Here is a 15,112-nt window from a genome sequence, read left to right as displayed (position 1 = left end):
AGAACCTGGCAGACTAAGGGCAGTAAGTCAGAACTTGGAAGACACACACCAAGGGCTATCCCTGCTCTCTGGACTCGAACAAATGGAACCGACGAACCTTTCTCCAGAAAAGAAACTCCTGGACTGGGGAACAGAGTTGTGGTTGCCCGATGGTAGGGGCAGGCTGTGGAAAGGACCGCGATTTGGGAGGAATGGACTCCAACTCCTGTGCTTGGTATGTGTTAGCAGTGAAGTCCTGCCGCTCTAGCACAGGGCTCCTACCTCGTCACTTATGTGGAGCGCCAATGGAAGGCACTGTGAGCAAAAGAATAGGTATGTACACGTGCGACCGGATCCCTCCTGTGTTAGCGTGGAATGGAGCACCGTCCGTCCGTGAGATGGGAAAACGGTCACTGGTACAACCCCACCTAACGAATGGCTTAGGATTCCCCACAGCATGTGTATTGGGAGATGCAGCTGCCTCTTGAGAGAAGCCAGACTGGCCCCGTGGACCCTGACAAGGTTCCCGAGCAAGATGACATGGGACCAGATGTAACGACCAAGCGTGTGTGAAGTTATTTCTGTCATAACCTTTCATTTTCTATTCGTCCATGACGAGTTCGTGTTCCTGCCCCCATGTGTGGCATGCAGCTTCACGCTGCCCTGGAAATGCACCGGCCCCGAGGCCGTCCATCCCAAGGCTTGTACCGAAAACACGCTGCCACCTGAGGTATAGGGTCGGGAGAGCCTTTCGGATTGCCTTCTCGAGCCATGCCCTTAGCTCCACCGTAAGGAAAAGCATATGCATGCATTTTCTTCCTATTCCGTTAAGCCCGTTCTTTCCAAATCGACTTTGAACTCTCAGTGGATTCGGATGCCCCCCGGGACAGGGGGATGTGGTTTGGCCAGAACTCCATCGCGCTGCAGCTCTTTCCACAGCCACAGCAGTGACAGATAGACCCTCTTAAGCCAGGCAGCCGCGAGGGAACACCCGGAGGGCTTGCTGGGTGACACCAATCAACCCTGCTTCATTCCTCAGACGCGGCTTCAGTCAGGCCTCCGTGCCCTGGCGCTGTGCTGAAAAGGGAGGCTGCTCTCAAACGGCAAGAAGGAGACTTCCCGAAGGCTTTGGAAGGAAGAAGCACACGGATTCGCCCAGCTGCCCAGCATAACGCCACCAAAGCCCGCCACTCGGTCAGCAGCAGCAGCCTCAGGCTCCCCCGGCCTAAACCACCGACGGTCAGGGGCTTGAACATGGCCAGCTCCCGCCCCACCGCAGGGGCTGCGTGGGGCTCTGCCTCCTGCCTCTGGAGGAACACAGGGCGTCCCGACACCCAGGGAATCCTTCGAGCACGCCAAGCACCCTCCCGAGCCACCAGGCTGCCGACCCACCTCCGAAGGCTAAAGGGACGCCTGCGTCCTCTGCCCGACAGGAGGCATCCTGGGCCAGAACGTCCCAGGTGCCCAGGAAACCACCCAAAGGCCTCTGGGTGCTTGCTGTGGGTTCCTAGCCACACGTTCTCCACCCCAACCCTGAGCCTGCACCTGCAGCCTGGCACCTGCACCTGGGTCCGCAAGGTGCTCTGGCGCCGTCTTGCGGACATCTGCTCTAACAGCAACCCTCAGGGGTTCCTCCTCTCTGGGGCTCAGCCGCCGCCTCCCACCCCACCCCCACCCCCCCCACCCCACCCCACCCCCCCGCCCAGGGCTGCCCTGGCTGGGGGCGATGTGCTCCTTGAATGTCCTTCCTCCGCTTTCTGGATCTGCCAAGAAGTGCCAAGCCACGCGGGCCAGGCTCTCTCGCCAAGGCTTTGGCGAGCCTTGAGGCCACCCTACACCTTGCCACTCCATTCAAACCCTCGGCTCCCAACCCGTCAGATCATGACAGCCTTCTTCCCTTGGTAGCTATCCCTGCAATGATGTGTCGACGAAGAGAGGTAAGGAGGGATGTACCAGCTGCGTTCGTTTTCGTAAGTGTTCCGGCTGCGATTCTGTCCTTCCTATGCCAAAAGGCGGCTGCTTTGCTTTCATCCCTTGGTTCCTCTCTTCCCCTCATTCCTCCTCCTTTCTTGACCCCACCTTAGCGGGCCTGATTTGCCCGCCTATCGATGCGTTTCAAGCAACAGCGAGGAGCAAGCCCACCGCAGGGACCAAGAGAGACCTTTGCCCCGGGGAATGGGGGCGGGGGGGATTCTTGGGGACAACTCACTCACGTCACATGCATCGATCTTCCAGACGTGGGTCCGATGTTCACACCACGCGTATGGGGCGGACGGAAGAGGCTCAAAGGTACAGCAAATGAGGTTCATGAGACCTCCCTCACGAGAGGAAATGCACAGGGACCCACACGGCGGCTCACCAAAGGATCACCGTTTCACCAACTTCCACGCACGACCCTCAGGCTCTCTCGCCTAGTACTAAAGCCTAGGTCCGGCTGCGGTTTCCCAATCAACAGCACAACAGCTGACACCAGCCAACAGCCAAACGAACCCCAAGACCCAGGGGAAAAGTGGCACAAGTCTGGACGAGCCGTCCCCCTAAACGGACATGCAGAGAGCCAAAACCCTGGGGCGGGGGAAAGGACCACCAGCCCTCATTCGGAGAGAACTGCAAATCCAGACGACGCTGAAACACCAACGCACCCCTCTCTGAATGGCCATCCTGAGTCAGTCGACAAGGAACAAGTCCCTGAGAGGGTGTGGAGAAGAAGATGCCCCCCTGCAGTCGGGGTGTTTTTGGAAATGTGTACACCCGCTGTGCGCCACACGATCGAGCCTATCCGAAAGAAAACATCGATCTAGAACGACCTTATGCCCCGGGAATCCCACTCTTGGTCGTACTTCCGGAATTTGTTCTTTTCACAATTGAGAAGCCCCATTACGTTCCTGCGGCACTGTTCACGGTAGCCATGCGTGGGAAAACAAACCCCCACACAAACAATACCCGTCCCTGCCCACCGAGAGGTGATGGGATGAGGAAGAGAGGGTGTGGCGACACAAAGGAATGCTACTCGGACGGAACAACAGAGCAAAGACGATGCCATTCGCAGCCACACACGGGGAAGGAGAACCTGGCAGACTAAGGGCAGTAAGTCAGAACTTGGAAGACACACACCAAGGGCTATCCCTGCTCTCTGGACTCGAACAAATGGAACCGACGAACCTTTCTCCAGAAAAGAAACTCCTGGACTGGGGAACAGAGTTGTGGTTGCCCGATGGTAGGGGCAGGCTGTGGAAAGGACCGCGATTTGGGAGGAATGGACTCCAACTCCTGTGCTTGGTATGTGTTAGCAGTGAAGTCCTGCCGCTCTAGCACAGGGCTCCTACCTCGTCACTTATGTGGAGCGCCAATGGAAGGCACTGTGAGCAAAAGAATAGGTATGTACACGTGCGACCGGATCCCTCCTGTGTTAGCGTGGAATGGAGCACCGTCCGTCCGTGAGATGGGAAAACGGTCACTGGTACAACCCCACCTAACGAATGGCTTAGGATTCCCCACAGCATGTGTATTGGGAGATGCAGCTGCCTCTTGAGAGAAGCCAGACTGGCCCCGTGGACCCTGACAAGGTTCCCGAGCAAGATGACATGGGACCAGATGTAACGACCAAGCGTGTGGGAAGTTATTTCTATCATAACCTTTCATTTTCTATTCGTCCATGACGAGTTCGTGTTCCTGCCCCCATGTGTGGCATGCAGCTTCACGCTGCCCTGGAAATGCACCGGCCCCGAGGCCGTCCATCCCAAGGCTTGTACCGAAAACACGCTGCCACCTGAGGTATAGGGTCGGGAGAGCCTTTCGGATTGCCTTCTCGAGCCATGCCCTTAGCTCCACCGTAAGGAAAAGCATATGCATGCATTTTCTTCCTATTCCGTTAAGCCCGTTCTTTCCAAATCGACTTTGAACTCTCAGTGGATTCGGATGCCCCCCGGGACAGGGGGATGTGGTTTGGCCAGAACTCCATCGCGCTGCAGCTCTTTCCACAGCCACAGCAGTGACAGATAGACCCTCTTAAGCCAGGCAGCCACGAGGGAACACCCGGAGGGCTTGCTGGGTGACACCAATCAACCCTGCTTCATTCCTCAGACGTGGCTTCAGTCAGGCCTCCGTGCCCTGGCGCTGTGCTGAAAAGGGAGGCTGCTCTCAAACGGCAAGAAGGAGACTTCCCGAAGGCTTTGGAAGGAAGAAGCACACGGATTCGCCCAGCTGCCCAGCATAACGCCACCAAAGCCCGCCACTCGGTCAGCAGCAGCAGCCTCAGGCTCCCCCGGCCTAAACCACCGACGGTCAGGGGCTTGAACATGGCCAGCTCCCGCCCCACCGCAGGGGCTGCGTGGGGCTCTGCTCCTGCCTCTGGAGGAACACAGGGCGTCCCGACACCCAGGGAATCCTTCGAGCACGCCAAGCACCCTCCCGAGCCACCAGGCTGCCGACCCACCTCCGAAGGCTAAAGGGACGCCTGCGTCCTCTGCCCGACAGGAGGCATCCTGGGCCAGAACGTCCCAGGTGCCCAGGAAACCACCCAAAGGCCTCTGGGTGCTTGCTGTGGGTTCCTAGCCACACGTTCTCCACCCCAACCCTGAGCCTGCACCTGCAGCCTGGCACCTGCACCTGGGTCCGCAAGGTGCTCTGGCGCCGTCTTGCGGACATCTGCTCTAACAGCAACCCTCAGGGGTTCCTCCTCTCTGGGGCTCAGCCGCCGCCTCCCACCCCCCCCCCACCCACCCCACCCCACCCCCCCGCCCAGGGCTGCCCTGGCTGGGGGCGATGTGCTCCTTGAATGTCCTTCCTCCGCTTTCTGGATCTGCCAAGAAGTGCCAAGCCACGCGGGCCAGGCTCTCTCGCCAAGGCTTTGGCGAGCCTTGAGGCCACCCTACACCTTGCCACTCCATTCAAACCCTCGGCTCCCAACCCGTCAGATCATGACAGCCTTCTTCCCTTGGTAGCTATCCCTGCAATGATGTGTCGACGAAGAGAGGTAAGGAGGTAGGTACCAGCTGCGTTCGTTTTCGTAAGTGTTCCGGCTGCGATTCCGTCCTTCCTATGCCAAAAGGCGGCTGCTTTGCTTTCATCCCTTGGTTCCTCTCTTCCCCTCATTCCTCCTCCTTTCTTGACCCCACCTTAGCGGGCCTGATTTGCCCGCCTATCGATGCGTTTCAAGCAACAGCGAGGAGCAAGCCCACCGCAGGGACCAAGAGAGACCTTTGCCCCGGGGAATGCGGGCGGGGGGATTCTTGGGGACAACTCACTCACGTCACATGCATCGATCTTCCAGACGTGGGTCCGATGTTCACACCACGCGTATGGGGCGGACGGAAGAGGCTCAAAGGTACAGCAAATGAGGTTCATGAGACCTCCCTCACGAGAGGAAATGCACAGGGACCCACACGGCGGCTCACCAAAGGATCACCGTTTCACCAACTTCCACGCACGACCCTCAGGCTCTCTCGCCTAGTACTAAAGCCTAGGTCCGGCTGCGGTTTCCCAATCAACAGCACAACAGCTGACACCAGCCAACAGCCAAACGAACCCCAAGACCCAGGGGAAAAGTGGCACAAGTCTGGACGAGCCGTCCCCCTAAACGGACATGCAGAGAGCCAAAACCCTGGGGCGGGGGAAAGGACCACCAGCCCTCATTCGGAGAGAACTGCAAATCCAGACGACGCTGAAACACCAACGCACCCCTCTCTGAATGGCCATCCTGAGTCAGTCGACAAGGAACAAGTCCCTGAGAGGGTGTGGAGAAGAAGATGCCCTCCTGCAGTCGGGGTGTTTTTGGAAATGTGTACACCCGCTGTGCGCCACTCGATCGAGGCTATCCGAAAGAAAACATCGATCTAGAACGACCTTATGCCCCGGGAATCCCACTCTTGGTCGTACTTCCGGAATTTGTTCTTTTCAAAATTGAGAAGCCCCATTATGTTCCTGCGGCACTGTTCACGGTAGCCATGCGTGGGAAAACAAACCCCCACACAAACAATACCCGTCCCTGCCCACCGAGAGGTGATTGGATGAGGAAGAGAGGGTGTGGCGACACAAAGGAATGCTACTGGGACGGAACAGCAGAGCAAAGACGATGCCATTCGTCACCACATGTGTGGAAATCGGAACTTTCGTGCTATGTGAAATGTCAGAACATGGAAGACAGATACTAAGGTATATTCCTTCTATCCGGAATCTAACAAAGGGACAGGTTCATTGTTTCCCTTTGTTAGAATCCATAGAAAAAACTGTTTCTACAGAGTTTCTGGCGACATCTTGGGAGAAGAATGAAAACCTTTGGCATAGCTGCTGAGGAAAAAAAAAACACCGTTTTAGCTCTGTCCATGCTGAACCCTTAGGCATTTTATCTGGAACACAAATTCCAGTACAGGCTGGCTTTGCAATTACCAGCTCATCAAGTGATACCAAGAACGAAGAAAACAAATTTTTCAGAACATCTAATAAATGAGCCAAATGCCTGAATAGATATAAAGATATAAAGAGAGCAGGAAGCTTCAGAAAAAATTGATCACCATCACTTATTAGGAGTGAAATGAAACTCCAATTGATTCTTAGGTACCACTTCAGACCTCTTAGAATGACCATAATTTGAGGTTAAACCACAATGGACCACAAGATGCAGGGCATCTGAAAAAGAACCCTGGCATGACCATGGGACACTTCACTACCAATCATGGCCCAGTGTCGAGAACTACGTTCTCTTCCAAAACTGAAATGACCCACCAGGTTCAGGCAGCTCTCTTCCCAAAAGCAAAGCATGCACAAATATTCAATGCCCGTGGAGAGATGACAGGACCAAGAAGCAGATGTCCCTATACACAACAGGAGTGGACTCAGCAATCAAATGGCCCAAAAAAGGTGCCATTGGCAACCACACTGTTGGAGAGAGAAATGTATACATGAAATGAAATAGGTCTGTGAGAGAGACACACATACCCAGGGTAACCCCGTCCCTCTTGAATCTTACCAATGACACCCAGGAAACTTCCTGCAGGAAAGAAAACCTTGGACTGCCATACAGATGGTGGTTGCCCAATGGGAGGGGGAGGGTGTGGGAATGCCTGGGATTTGGGAGGTCATCGATCCAAACCCTTGACCTTACAGTGGGTGGCAGAAACATCCTGCTGTGTAGCACTCTTCTTGGAACCAAAGGAGAATGTGAGCAAAACAGGATGGATAGACATGTCCGATGGGATCCCTTTGTGGGGAAATGGCAATTTATTCACTTCTAGGAAGCGACAATCAAAAAGGAGTCAGGAAACTAAAAACCCAAAAAATGAGCGTCTCAGCGTTCACCAGGGAAGGTGTCAGGGTCGAGACTGCTGCCCCTCGGGAAAAGAGACAGACCTAAGGACTCTGTGGATTCTGTCAAGATTGCCAAGCCTAGCCACATCGGACCCGACCTAATGACCTGGCGTGGATGAATTTCTGAGTATAAAGACAGGATTCTTTTAGAATTGATTCACTTGCTGAGTTATTCTCCTGCACACGTGTATGGCATGCAGATCCACTCTGCTCTGCCAAAGCATCCAGTCCTAGGCTGGACATCCCCAGGCTGGCACTTCACACCCACTCACACCTGAGATATTGGGTCAGGAGAGACTTAGGATTGATATATCTATCCATTTCCTTAGCTATTTTTCATTTTATATATGCAATTGTCTGCATGTGTGTATGTACACATATAAATATTTATGTATATTTTAGTATATATATAGAGAGAGATAGAGCGGGAGAGACTGAGAATGAAAGAGAGAAGAGAGATTGACACTGACACATTTCTTTAACCATTCAGCTCATTCTTTTCAATCGCACTTTTTTTTATCCATTGATTTGTGTCCCCCCTGCCCCACGGTTATGTGGTCTGGCCAGAAGTTGATCTCCCAACACAGCTCTTGCCCCAGATACAGCAGTGACCAGGAGAGACAGTTCAGCCTGGCAGCCACATGGGAACTGCCTGAGAGCTTCCTGGAGGAGACCAATCAACCGTTTTTAACTCATCAGACCTGGTCCTGGCGCCCTCCTGACAAGGGAGGCTCCTCTGGAAAGGTGAGGAGGACATTTCCCTCAGCCTCCCGAGAGGAACAAAACATGGGGCTTAGCCCAGCTGCCCAAGATCTTACCGCCGAAGCCCCCCATGGATTCCTCACCACCACCCTCCTTCTCACTTACCTGAACCCCTGACGAGGAAGGGCTTGACCGGGGCCAGCTCACGGTCCAATCCCGAGGCTGTGTGTATCTGGGCACCTGCCTCTAGTGGAACCCAAGGCCCGCCAATACCCAGGGCATGCCTCAAGCCTTCAAAACCCACTGCCCCCCAACCAGGCTCCCAATCCACTTCCAAATCCGGAAGGGACACCTCTGCCCTCCGCCTGGCAGGAGGTGTCTTGGAGAACAGAGTCTCTGGGGCCCAGGAATCACCCCCACATCCTCTGGGGGCTTGCTGTGGGTGTGTTCTTCTCAAAAATCCATCAGCCTCAAGGCGGAGCCTGCACATTTGGAGACCTGCAGCTCTCACCTGGGTGAGCCTCAGAGCTGCACCTGGGGCCAGAAGGGGCTTTGGTACCCTCGTGTGGACATCAGCTCGAACAGCCACTCTCAGGCTTTCCTCCTCTCTCTGGCTCAGCAGTCCCCAGGGCTGCATGATCTGGGGCCCATAGGAGTGTGTGGCCTCCTTACCCTGCTTTCAGGAAAGACCAAGAAGGGCCCTTTCATGTGGGCTCTCTCTCTCTCTCAAAGACTTTAAGTGTGGAGGACAAACTACACCATGCCTCACTCTGTAAACCCTTCTCTCCAATTCCATCAGACAGTGCCAGCCTGCTTCCTTTTGCATAGAGCCTTGCACACATGTATGGATGAAGATAGGTGTGTAAGGATGGAATGTATTTTAGTCTTCATTTTTCCCCTTTGATTCCTTCCTTCCTTCCTACCATTCACTCTGGCCTCAATTCTTTCCTTCTTCCTTGTTCTATCTTGCTGGTTCTCTCTTTCCCTCTTTCTCTCAAAATGGATTGACCCCACCTGGAGTGTGTCTGATTTGGATCCCCATCGATGTTTGCCAAAGCACAGGGTTTACCAAACCCACCACACCAACCAAATCAGCACTTTTCCCCAGGGGGCCAGAAGGGAGCTCAGGGAGAGCTTTCTTTGGATCAGTCAATAGAGCAGCCTGCAGATGCCCGGCCTGGATCTAGCTCACATCATCTCCCCAGGTGCCTAGAAGGAAGAGAAGAGCCTCCCATGGAAAGACAAAGGGAAGTTCCTGATCCCTCTTGAGAGATTATGCCCAGCGTATGGCACTGCTACTCTCCCTATGAGCTCTGTTTTGGCAAATCCTGTGCACACCTCGCAGGCACTTTATCCATATCCCAAAACCCAGGTCACGCTGGGCTTCCAAATGGAACAGCTCAAGCACACACACCAGGAAAGAGAACCCAAAACCAACAATCCAGGTGACAAATTGAGAAGAGCCCTGATTCAACATGGACCATAACAAGATTGCCAGAAGGCATCCAGCACTTGAAAATGAACGCCGTCCCTCATTCCGAGAGAATTCCAAATCCCAACGAGGTGGAGGGTCCTCCTCAGCCCTGTCCCCATGGCCATCCTTAGGAGGCCTTCGAATGACAACCCCTGGGCAGAGTGTGGCAAAGAAGGTGCCCTCCCACAGGGTGGGTGTGTACATCCATTTGTTCAACCCTATGGACCAAAAGATCCAGGGCCTCCCAATATCAACCATACAACCAAATACCTGGTCCTGGGAAGGAGAGAGAGATCTTTGAATTGTGAACAAGATCTAGGACATGATGCTATGTATTGGTATAAACAGAGTGCTCAGAACCCACCGGAGCTCATGTTCCTCTGTAACTTCAAGGACCTCGCTAAAAATGAGACTGTTCCGAGTCGCTTAAGGCCTGAATGCCCAGCAAGCTCCCCCCTTTACCTGCACGTGGACGCCCTGAAACCAGAAGACTCGGCCGTGTATCTCTGTGCCAGCAGTAGAGACACAGCCCTGCAGGGCCAGCCGCTTCCTCTGCACAAACCTCGAGCACCCAGCCAGGAGGCTGTGGGGCCAACCAAGGCTCAGTTCCCCATTTCCTGGAAGACCCTCAATGGAAAGCTCAGACCCTGAGACTGCCTGCGGGCTCATGGCCATGGCTCTTCTGAGTTCCATCACAGTCACCAGCCACCTGTCCTGAGCAAGGCTGGGCCTGCAGCTGAATGTAGGACAATGTTCAAGTCTATCCCACGCATTTTCCAGTGGGCCGGGCCCCCTGGGAAGTCTTTCAGAAGACACTTGACCCTCTGTCCTTCCAGTCCTGCTTCCAATAGGGGCCTGTCTCTGACTTCTTCCATCCAAGTTTGGCCGGGTTCTCAGATCTGACCCCAGCCACACATATGCGCAGACACTTTTCAAAGTGCCTCATGCCCTCAGCAGGGGCTCTGTCCTTTCCAGCCCCTGAGGACCACAGATCCCCATCTGGTCCCTGTGTCTCAAGTTCATGCTGCTGCACGTCCAGGGGCTCGGTCCCTCACGGGCTCCTCTTCCACTCAACAATGCCTTTCAGGCTTGGTCCTTGTGCCTTCTGTCTCTTTAACCATAGATCTTCAGGGCTTCCCATCCTGCATTATCAGCCATAGGGTCTGACATCCTTGCAAAGCCCTGCTCACACCAGCCAGTGAGAAGTGATGGCCTCTGACATTTCAGAGCTGTCCCGGCTGAACCCCGTATCTTCGGGCTCTGCTCCCTGTAATGGGCATCAGGCCAGTATCTACCAGCAGCCAAGGGCTGGCAGAGCCCTGCATCCCCTCCTGGAGGGTCAGCTGTCCATCTGCAATAGGCTCCCAGCTTTCTCCTGCAAAGGGCTCTCCAGGCTCCTCTGACCAAGCCCCAAAACATAATACTGTCAACCAGTTCAACTGAGGTGGCAACTCTGTCTTAAGGTGTGGGTGTTCTTTCACCTGAGTGTGACTCTGCTCTGTCAACTGTTAGAAAGAGAAACACATACAGATCTAGTTTGTTTTTGCGGTTTTTGGGTTTTTGGGTTTTGTTTCTTTAGGGCCACACCTGGGGCACAGGGAGGTTCCCAGGCTATGGGTCCAATTGGAGCTGGAGCTGCTGGCCTACACCAGAGCCACATCAAAGTCAGATGCGAGCCATGTCTGTGAGCTACACCACAACTCATGGCAACACTGGATCCTCAACCCACTGAAAGAGGGCAGGAATTGGACCTGCATCCTCATGGATGCTAGTCAGACTCATTTCTGCTGAGCCATGATGGGAACTCCGGATCAGTATTTTTAATGCCTTATTTACTTTCAAATAACCAAGCCTGTCAAGTGGAAGATCTATCTTCACCAATTCCAAGTTCTATTAACCCCCTTCTCTGAGTTCTCTACCCACTTAAGGCTAAACCCCAAGCTCTTCCCTGATCAAAGCCACAAATCTGCACAGACACTTGCTCTCAACCCGAGAGGCAGCCAATGGGCCCCCATGCCCCTCTGTTCAGGGCACTGGGCTGGGTACCTACCAGCATCTGCTCTCCTTCCCTGGCACTGAAATGTCCCTTCAGTGTTCACGTCTCAGCCTCTCACTGAAGCTCCTCTCCACACTAACACTGGTGCCTGAACTCGGCCTCTGCTCCCTGGTGCCAAGTAGAAAGACAGAGATTTGGACAAAGGAGAAAAAATAGCTTTATTGATTTGCTAGCCAAAGGAGGGTCACAGTCGAATAAGGCCTCAAAGACTGTGCCTGCCTTAGAAGAGATTGGGAGGTGGTTTTCTAATTTGGGGAGTGAAGAACAGGGCCAGAGATAAGGGTCAGGGGAGAGGCAAGCTTGCATTGGTTTCAAAGCTGGCATTCAGTGGTCTGGTGGACTTCTTTCCCAGTTGGAGAAGGCTTCTCTACCATCTTCCATTTGTGGGGGTTTTAGTTCAATAGAAGAACTCAAAGATATTCTTATCAATGTTCCTGGAGAAGGAACCAGGCCCCTGCCCCAAGGCTACACTATTCTGTGTTGGCTGTTCCTCCCTGGCCTCAGCATCCCCTCCCCTCCCTGATTAGCAACTGTTTGAACCTGCTCTTTGGAACTCAGGGAAGCTCATGGAAGCTGCATTTTATTCCCTAAAGACAAGAATTGGGGGACCAAGAAAGGCTTGTGAGCCCAGGAGCCCACAGGGCCCCGCCGGGTTTCAACACTCCTGGGGTCATATTTTGTTTTCCTCTGGGCTCTTATTCCCCAGCATTTTCGTCATCAGGTTCAGAATCCTGAAACATGCCTCTGGATTATGGCCCTGAATTGGCCATTAAGAGAGGGTATTACCGAAGTTTAGGTTCTTGTTACAGAAAGAATTCATAAATGAGATGGAAACTGTGAAAAAAAGATTGAGGATTTAAGTGGGAAAAACATTTCAGAGGGAGCGACGGGCAGAGAGGTGAGCAGAGCAGCTGCCCTGCGTTTTGCGGCACACATGCATTATGGAGCATCTAATTGTATGGGTGGGATATTCACTGGGAAGATGGTGTTTAGGGGTCCAGTTCCTTAATTTTCACCCCAGCTTCACCTTCCCAAAGGGAGAAGGGATTTGTGTTCCTATTTAGTTTTACGGAAATGTCAAGGCATTGGTGCCTGATGGGTACTTATGTGCAGAACAAATTTTATTACAATTTTATTATAATGAGGAAATAATGAGCAACAGGTTCCATCCAGATATTTGAGATTTGTGCCCCTTTCCACTTTTCTCTGCCCCCAGGGCACTTACCACCCCAAAAGACATGGTTTCCTATCAGTCTGGAGCCTCTGGCTTCAGTTTTATTTTATTTATTATTAATTTTTTTTTTGCTTTTGTTTTTAGGGCCAAACATGTGGCATATTGAAGTTCCCAGGCTATGGGTTGAATTGGAGCAGAATCTCGTGGCTGACACCACAGCTCACGGCAATGCTGGATCCATAATCCATTCAGCAAGACAGGGATAAATCGGCATCTTCCTGGATGCTAGTCAGATTTGTTAAAAAATGAGCCCCAGAGGGAATTCCCTATATATTTTTTTATTCACCCATGGATCCAACTATTTACATGATGTGTGGTTTCCTGCCATCTGGACCCATGCACCCCTTCTCTGCTCATGCCTAACCATCTGCCTGCTGGAACAAGGGGCATAATTCCAGCCTGTCTTCATGCCAGGCGCGGGTCTTCATGCCTGGCCTCACTCTGCCGAAGGCTGTGTTCCCCCAGGGTCCCTGTGCAGATGCAGCATTTCCCTTGGGGCCTGTGGGTCTGCACCCTCCAGGACATGGACCTGAGTTTCACCTGTCCACGTGGGCGCCAAGCCTCCCTGATCCTGCTCCTGCTCCTGCTCCTGGGGGCGCTCTTGAGACCATGGGTGCCGCCCAAGACTCTGACATCACTGGACCTCCTCCCTTGGGCTGCTAGGGACCAGATGCCCCACTGGGGGAGGCCTCAGCCCGCCCAGGCCCTGCCATGGACGGCAGGCTCTTCTGCTGGGCCATCCTTGGGCTCCTGGGAGTAGGTGAGACCTGGGAGTGGGAGGGAAACTCCCACCCCTTCCCTTAACCTAAGCCCAGTGCCTGACTTTGGTCTCTTCCTCTGTCTCATCCCACAGGCCACATGGAACCTGGAGTCAGACAAAGCCCTCGCCACCACATCACAGGGCCGGGACAGAACGTGACTTTGAGGTGTGACCCCATTCCTGGTCATCAGTACATCTTTTGGTACCGACAGACCCTGGGGAAAGGGGTGGAGTTTCTGATGTACATCTATAACAAAGAGCCTTCAGAGAAGGCCGACTTTTTAAAGGATCGGTTCTCAGCTGAGATGCCTGATGACACGTACCTGACTCTGAAGATCCAGCCTGCACAGCGGGGAGACTCGGCCCTGTTCCTCTGTGCCAGCAGCTCAGCCACAGCCATGCACAGACACCTCCTGCCCTTCCACAAACTCTACAGCTCCTCTGCTCTCCCCAGGCTCTCAGCAGCGCCTGCCCCGCCCAAGGAGGCTGGCGGATGTGTGGTGGGTCTGCAGCTGCTTCTCAGGAGCAGAGGCCAGAATTAACGGTAGTTTGTAGGAGAGGAAATGGAGCACAGGTTCTCTGGGGCTGTGGAAATTGGGAAGGTTCTCAGCCCCATGGAATGTGGCCGTGGACCCCAGCAACGGGAGAGATGTGGCCAGTGGATGACCTGGGGAGCCTCCAGGGAAACCTCTGTACTCCCTTGGCCTCTGCCTGTGTTATTCTCTATTGAGCAAAACATGCGTCTGCCTTGGAGTGGAGACGGGCCTCCTGGGAGCAGAGAGGGCCCTGCTGCCCTCACAGGACAATCCAATCCTCTTAGAGGGCCGAATCAGTGCCTGGTCATGGATGGGCACAGCTGACATCAATTCCCCCTGTGACTGGGAGCCTCCTCCTCCTCTGAGTAGCCAAGACTGCTGCCCCGTCCTGCCTGCACCCTTTGTGTATGACCCCCCTCTCCAATAAACCATGGATGTCTTTGTTGCTGTCTCAGGGCTCATTTTCTGTTCTTGAAGCTGGGCAACGACCAGGCTTGCAGGCCTGTGAGCTGCTGTCCAACAACAACATGAAAACCAGAAAGAACGGGTGTGGCAGAAGCCCCCATCAAGGGAGGCTTGTGCACAGCAGCCTTCCCCCAAGAGCAGGACCAGCGCCATGCTCCCCAAACCTGATGGTCCTCTTGGGAGCACCCCTGTGAGCTGGCTTCAGGAGGCCCGGAGAGGACGTTGGCCACAAACCTCTAGGCAGTAGCTTGCCCGTGGTCCTCCCTCCAGTGACATGACACGGGATCCAGGTCATACTTGGGCACAAGGCCACTGGTAGCAGTCTGGGTCAGAACGGAGACGGGGCCTGGGTGGAATGTACAACGCGAAGGCGACACAAATGTCCTTCCTGAAAGATCATGGAGGGGACTGAGCGGGGCCTTGTGGACGATCTAGAAGAGAGGCAGGCTCTGGGCGTCCCCCGGCAGGGAGGAGTTGCCAGGATCTCTGTGTTTTTCCCTCTGTCCTGGGAAGACTTAGAAAGGTGGTCATTAGCAGCAGGGCCCGGCTGTTCCAGGGTCTCCATGGAGTCACAGCATATTCACCAATGTCGCTCCCTCTA

At 54.0% G+C, this 15,112-nt stretch overlaps 1 gene segment (V, D, J or C); it reads left to right on the top strand.

Moving 5' to 3' along the window:
* The first annotated feature begins 13,347 nt into the window (after positions 1 to 13,347).
* LOC125117776 (T cell receptor beta variable 7-9-like) lies at positions 13,348 to 14,705 on the top strand. The segment is given in 3 exon segments: positions 13,348 to 13,510; positions 13,604 to 14,005; positions 14,524 to 14,705. Coding segments are annotated over 3 exon segments (633 nt in total).
* Positions 14,706 to 15,112: the final 407 nt, after the last annotated feature.

Source organism: Phacochoerus africanus, chromosome 16, assembly GCF_016906955.1.
Source record: "Phacochoerus africanus isolate WHEZ1 chromosome 16, ROS_Pafr_v1, whole genome shotgun sequence".
NCBI classification, from domain to species: Eukaryota; Metazoa; Chordata; class Mammalia; order Artiodactyla; family Suidae; genus Phacochoerus; species Phacochoerus africanus.
This window is presented reverse-complemented; position numbering and strand designations above follow the sequence as displayed.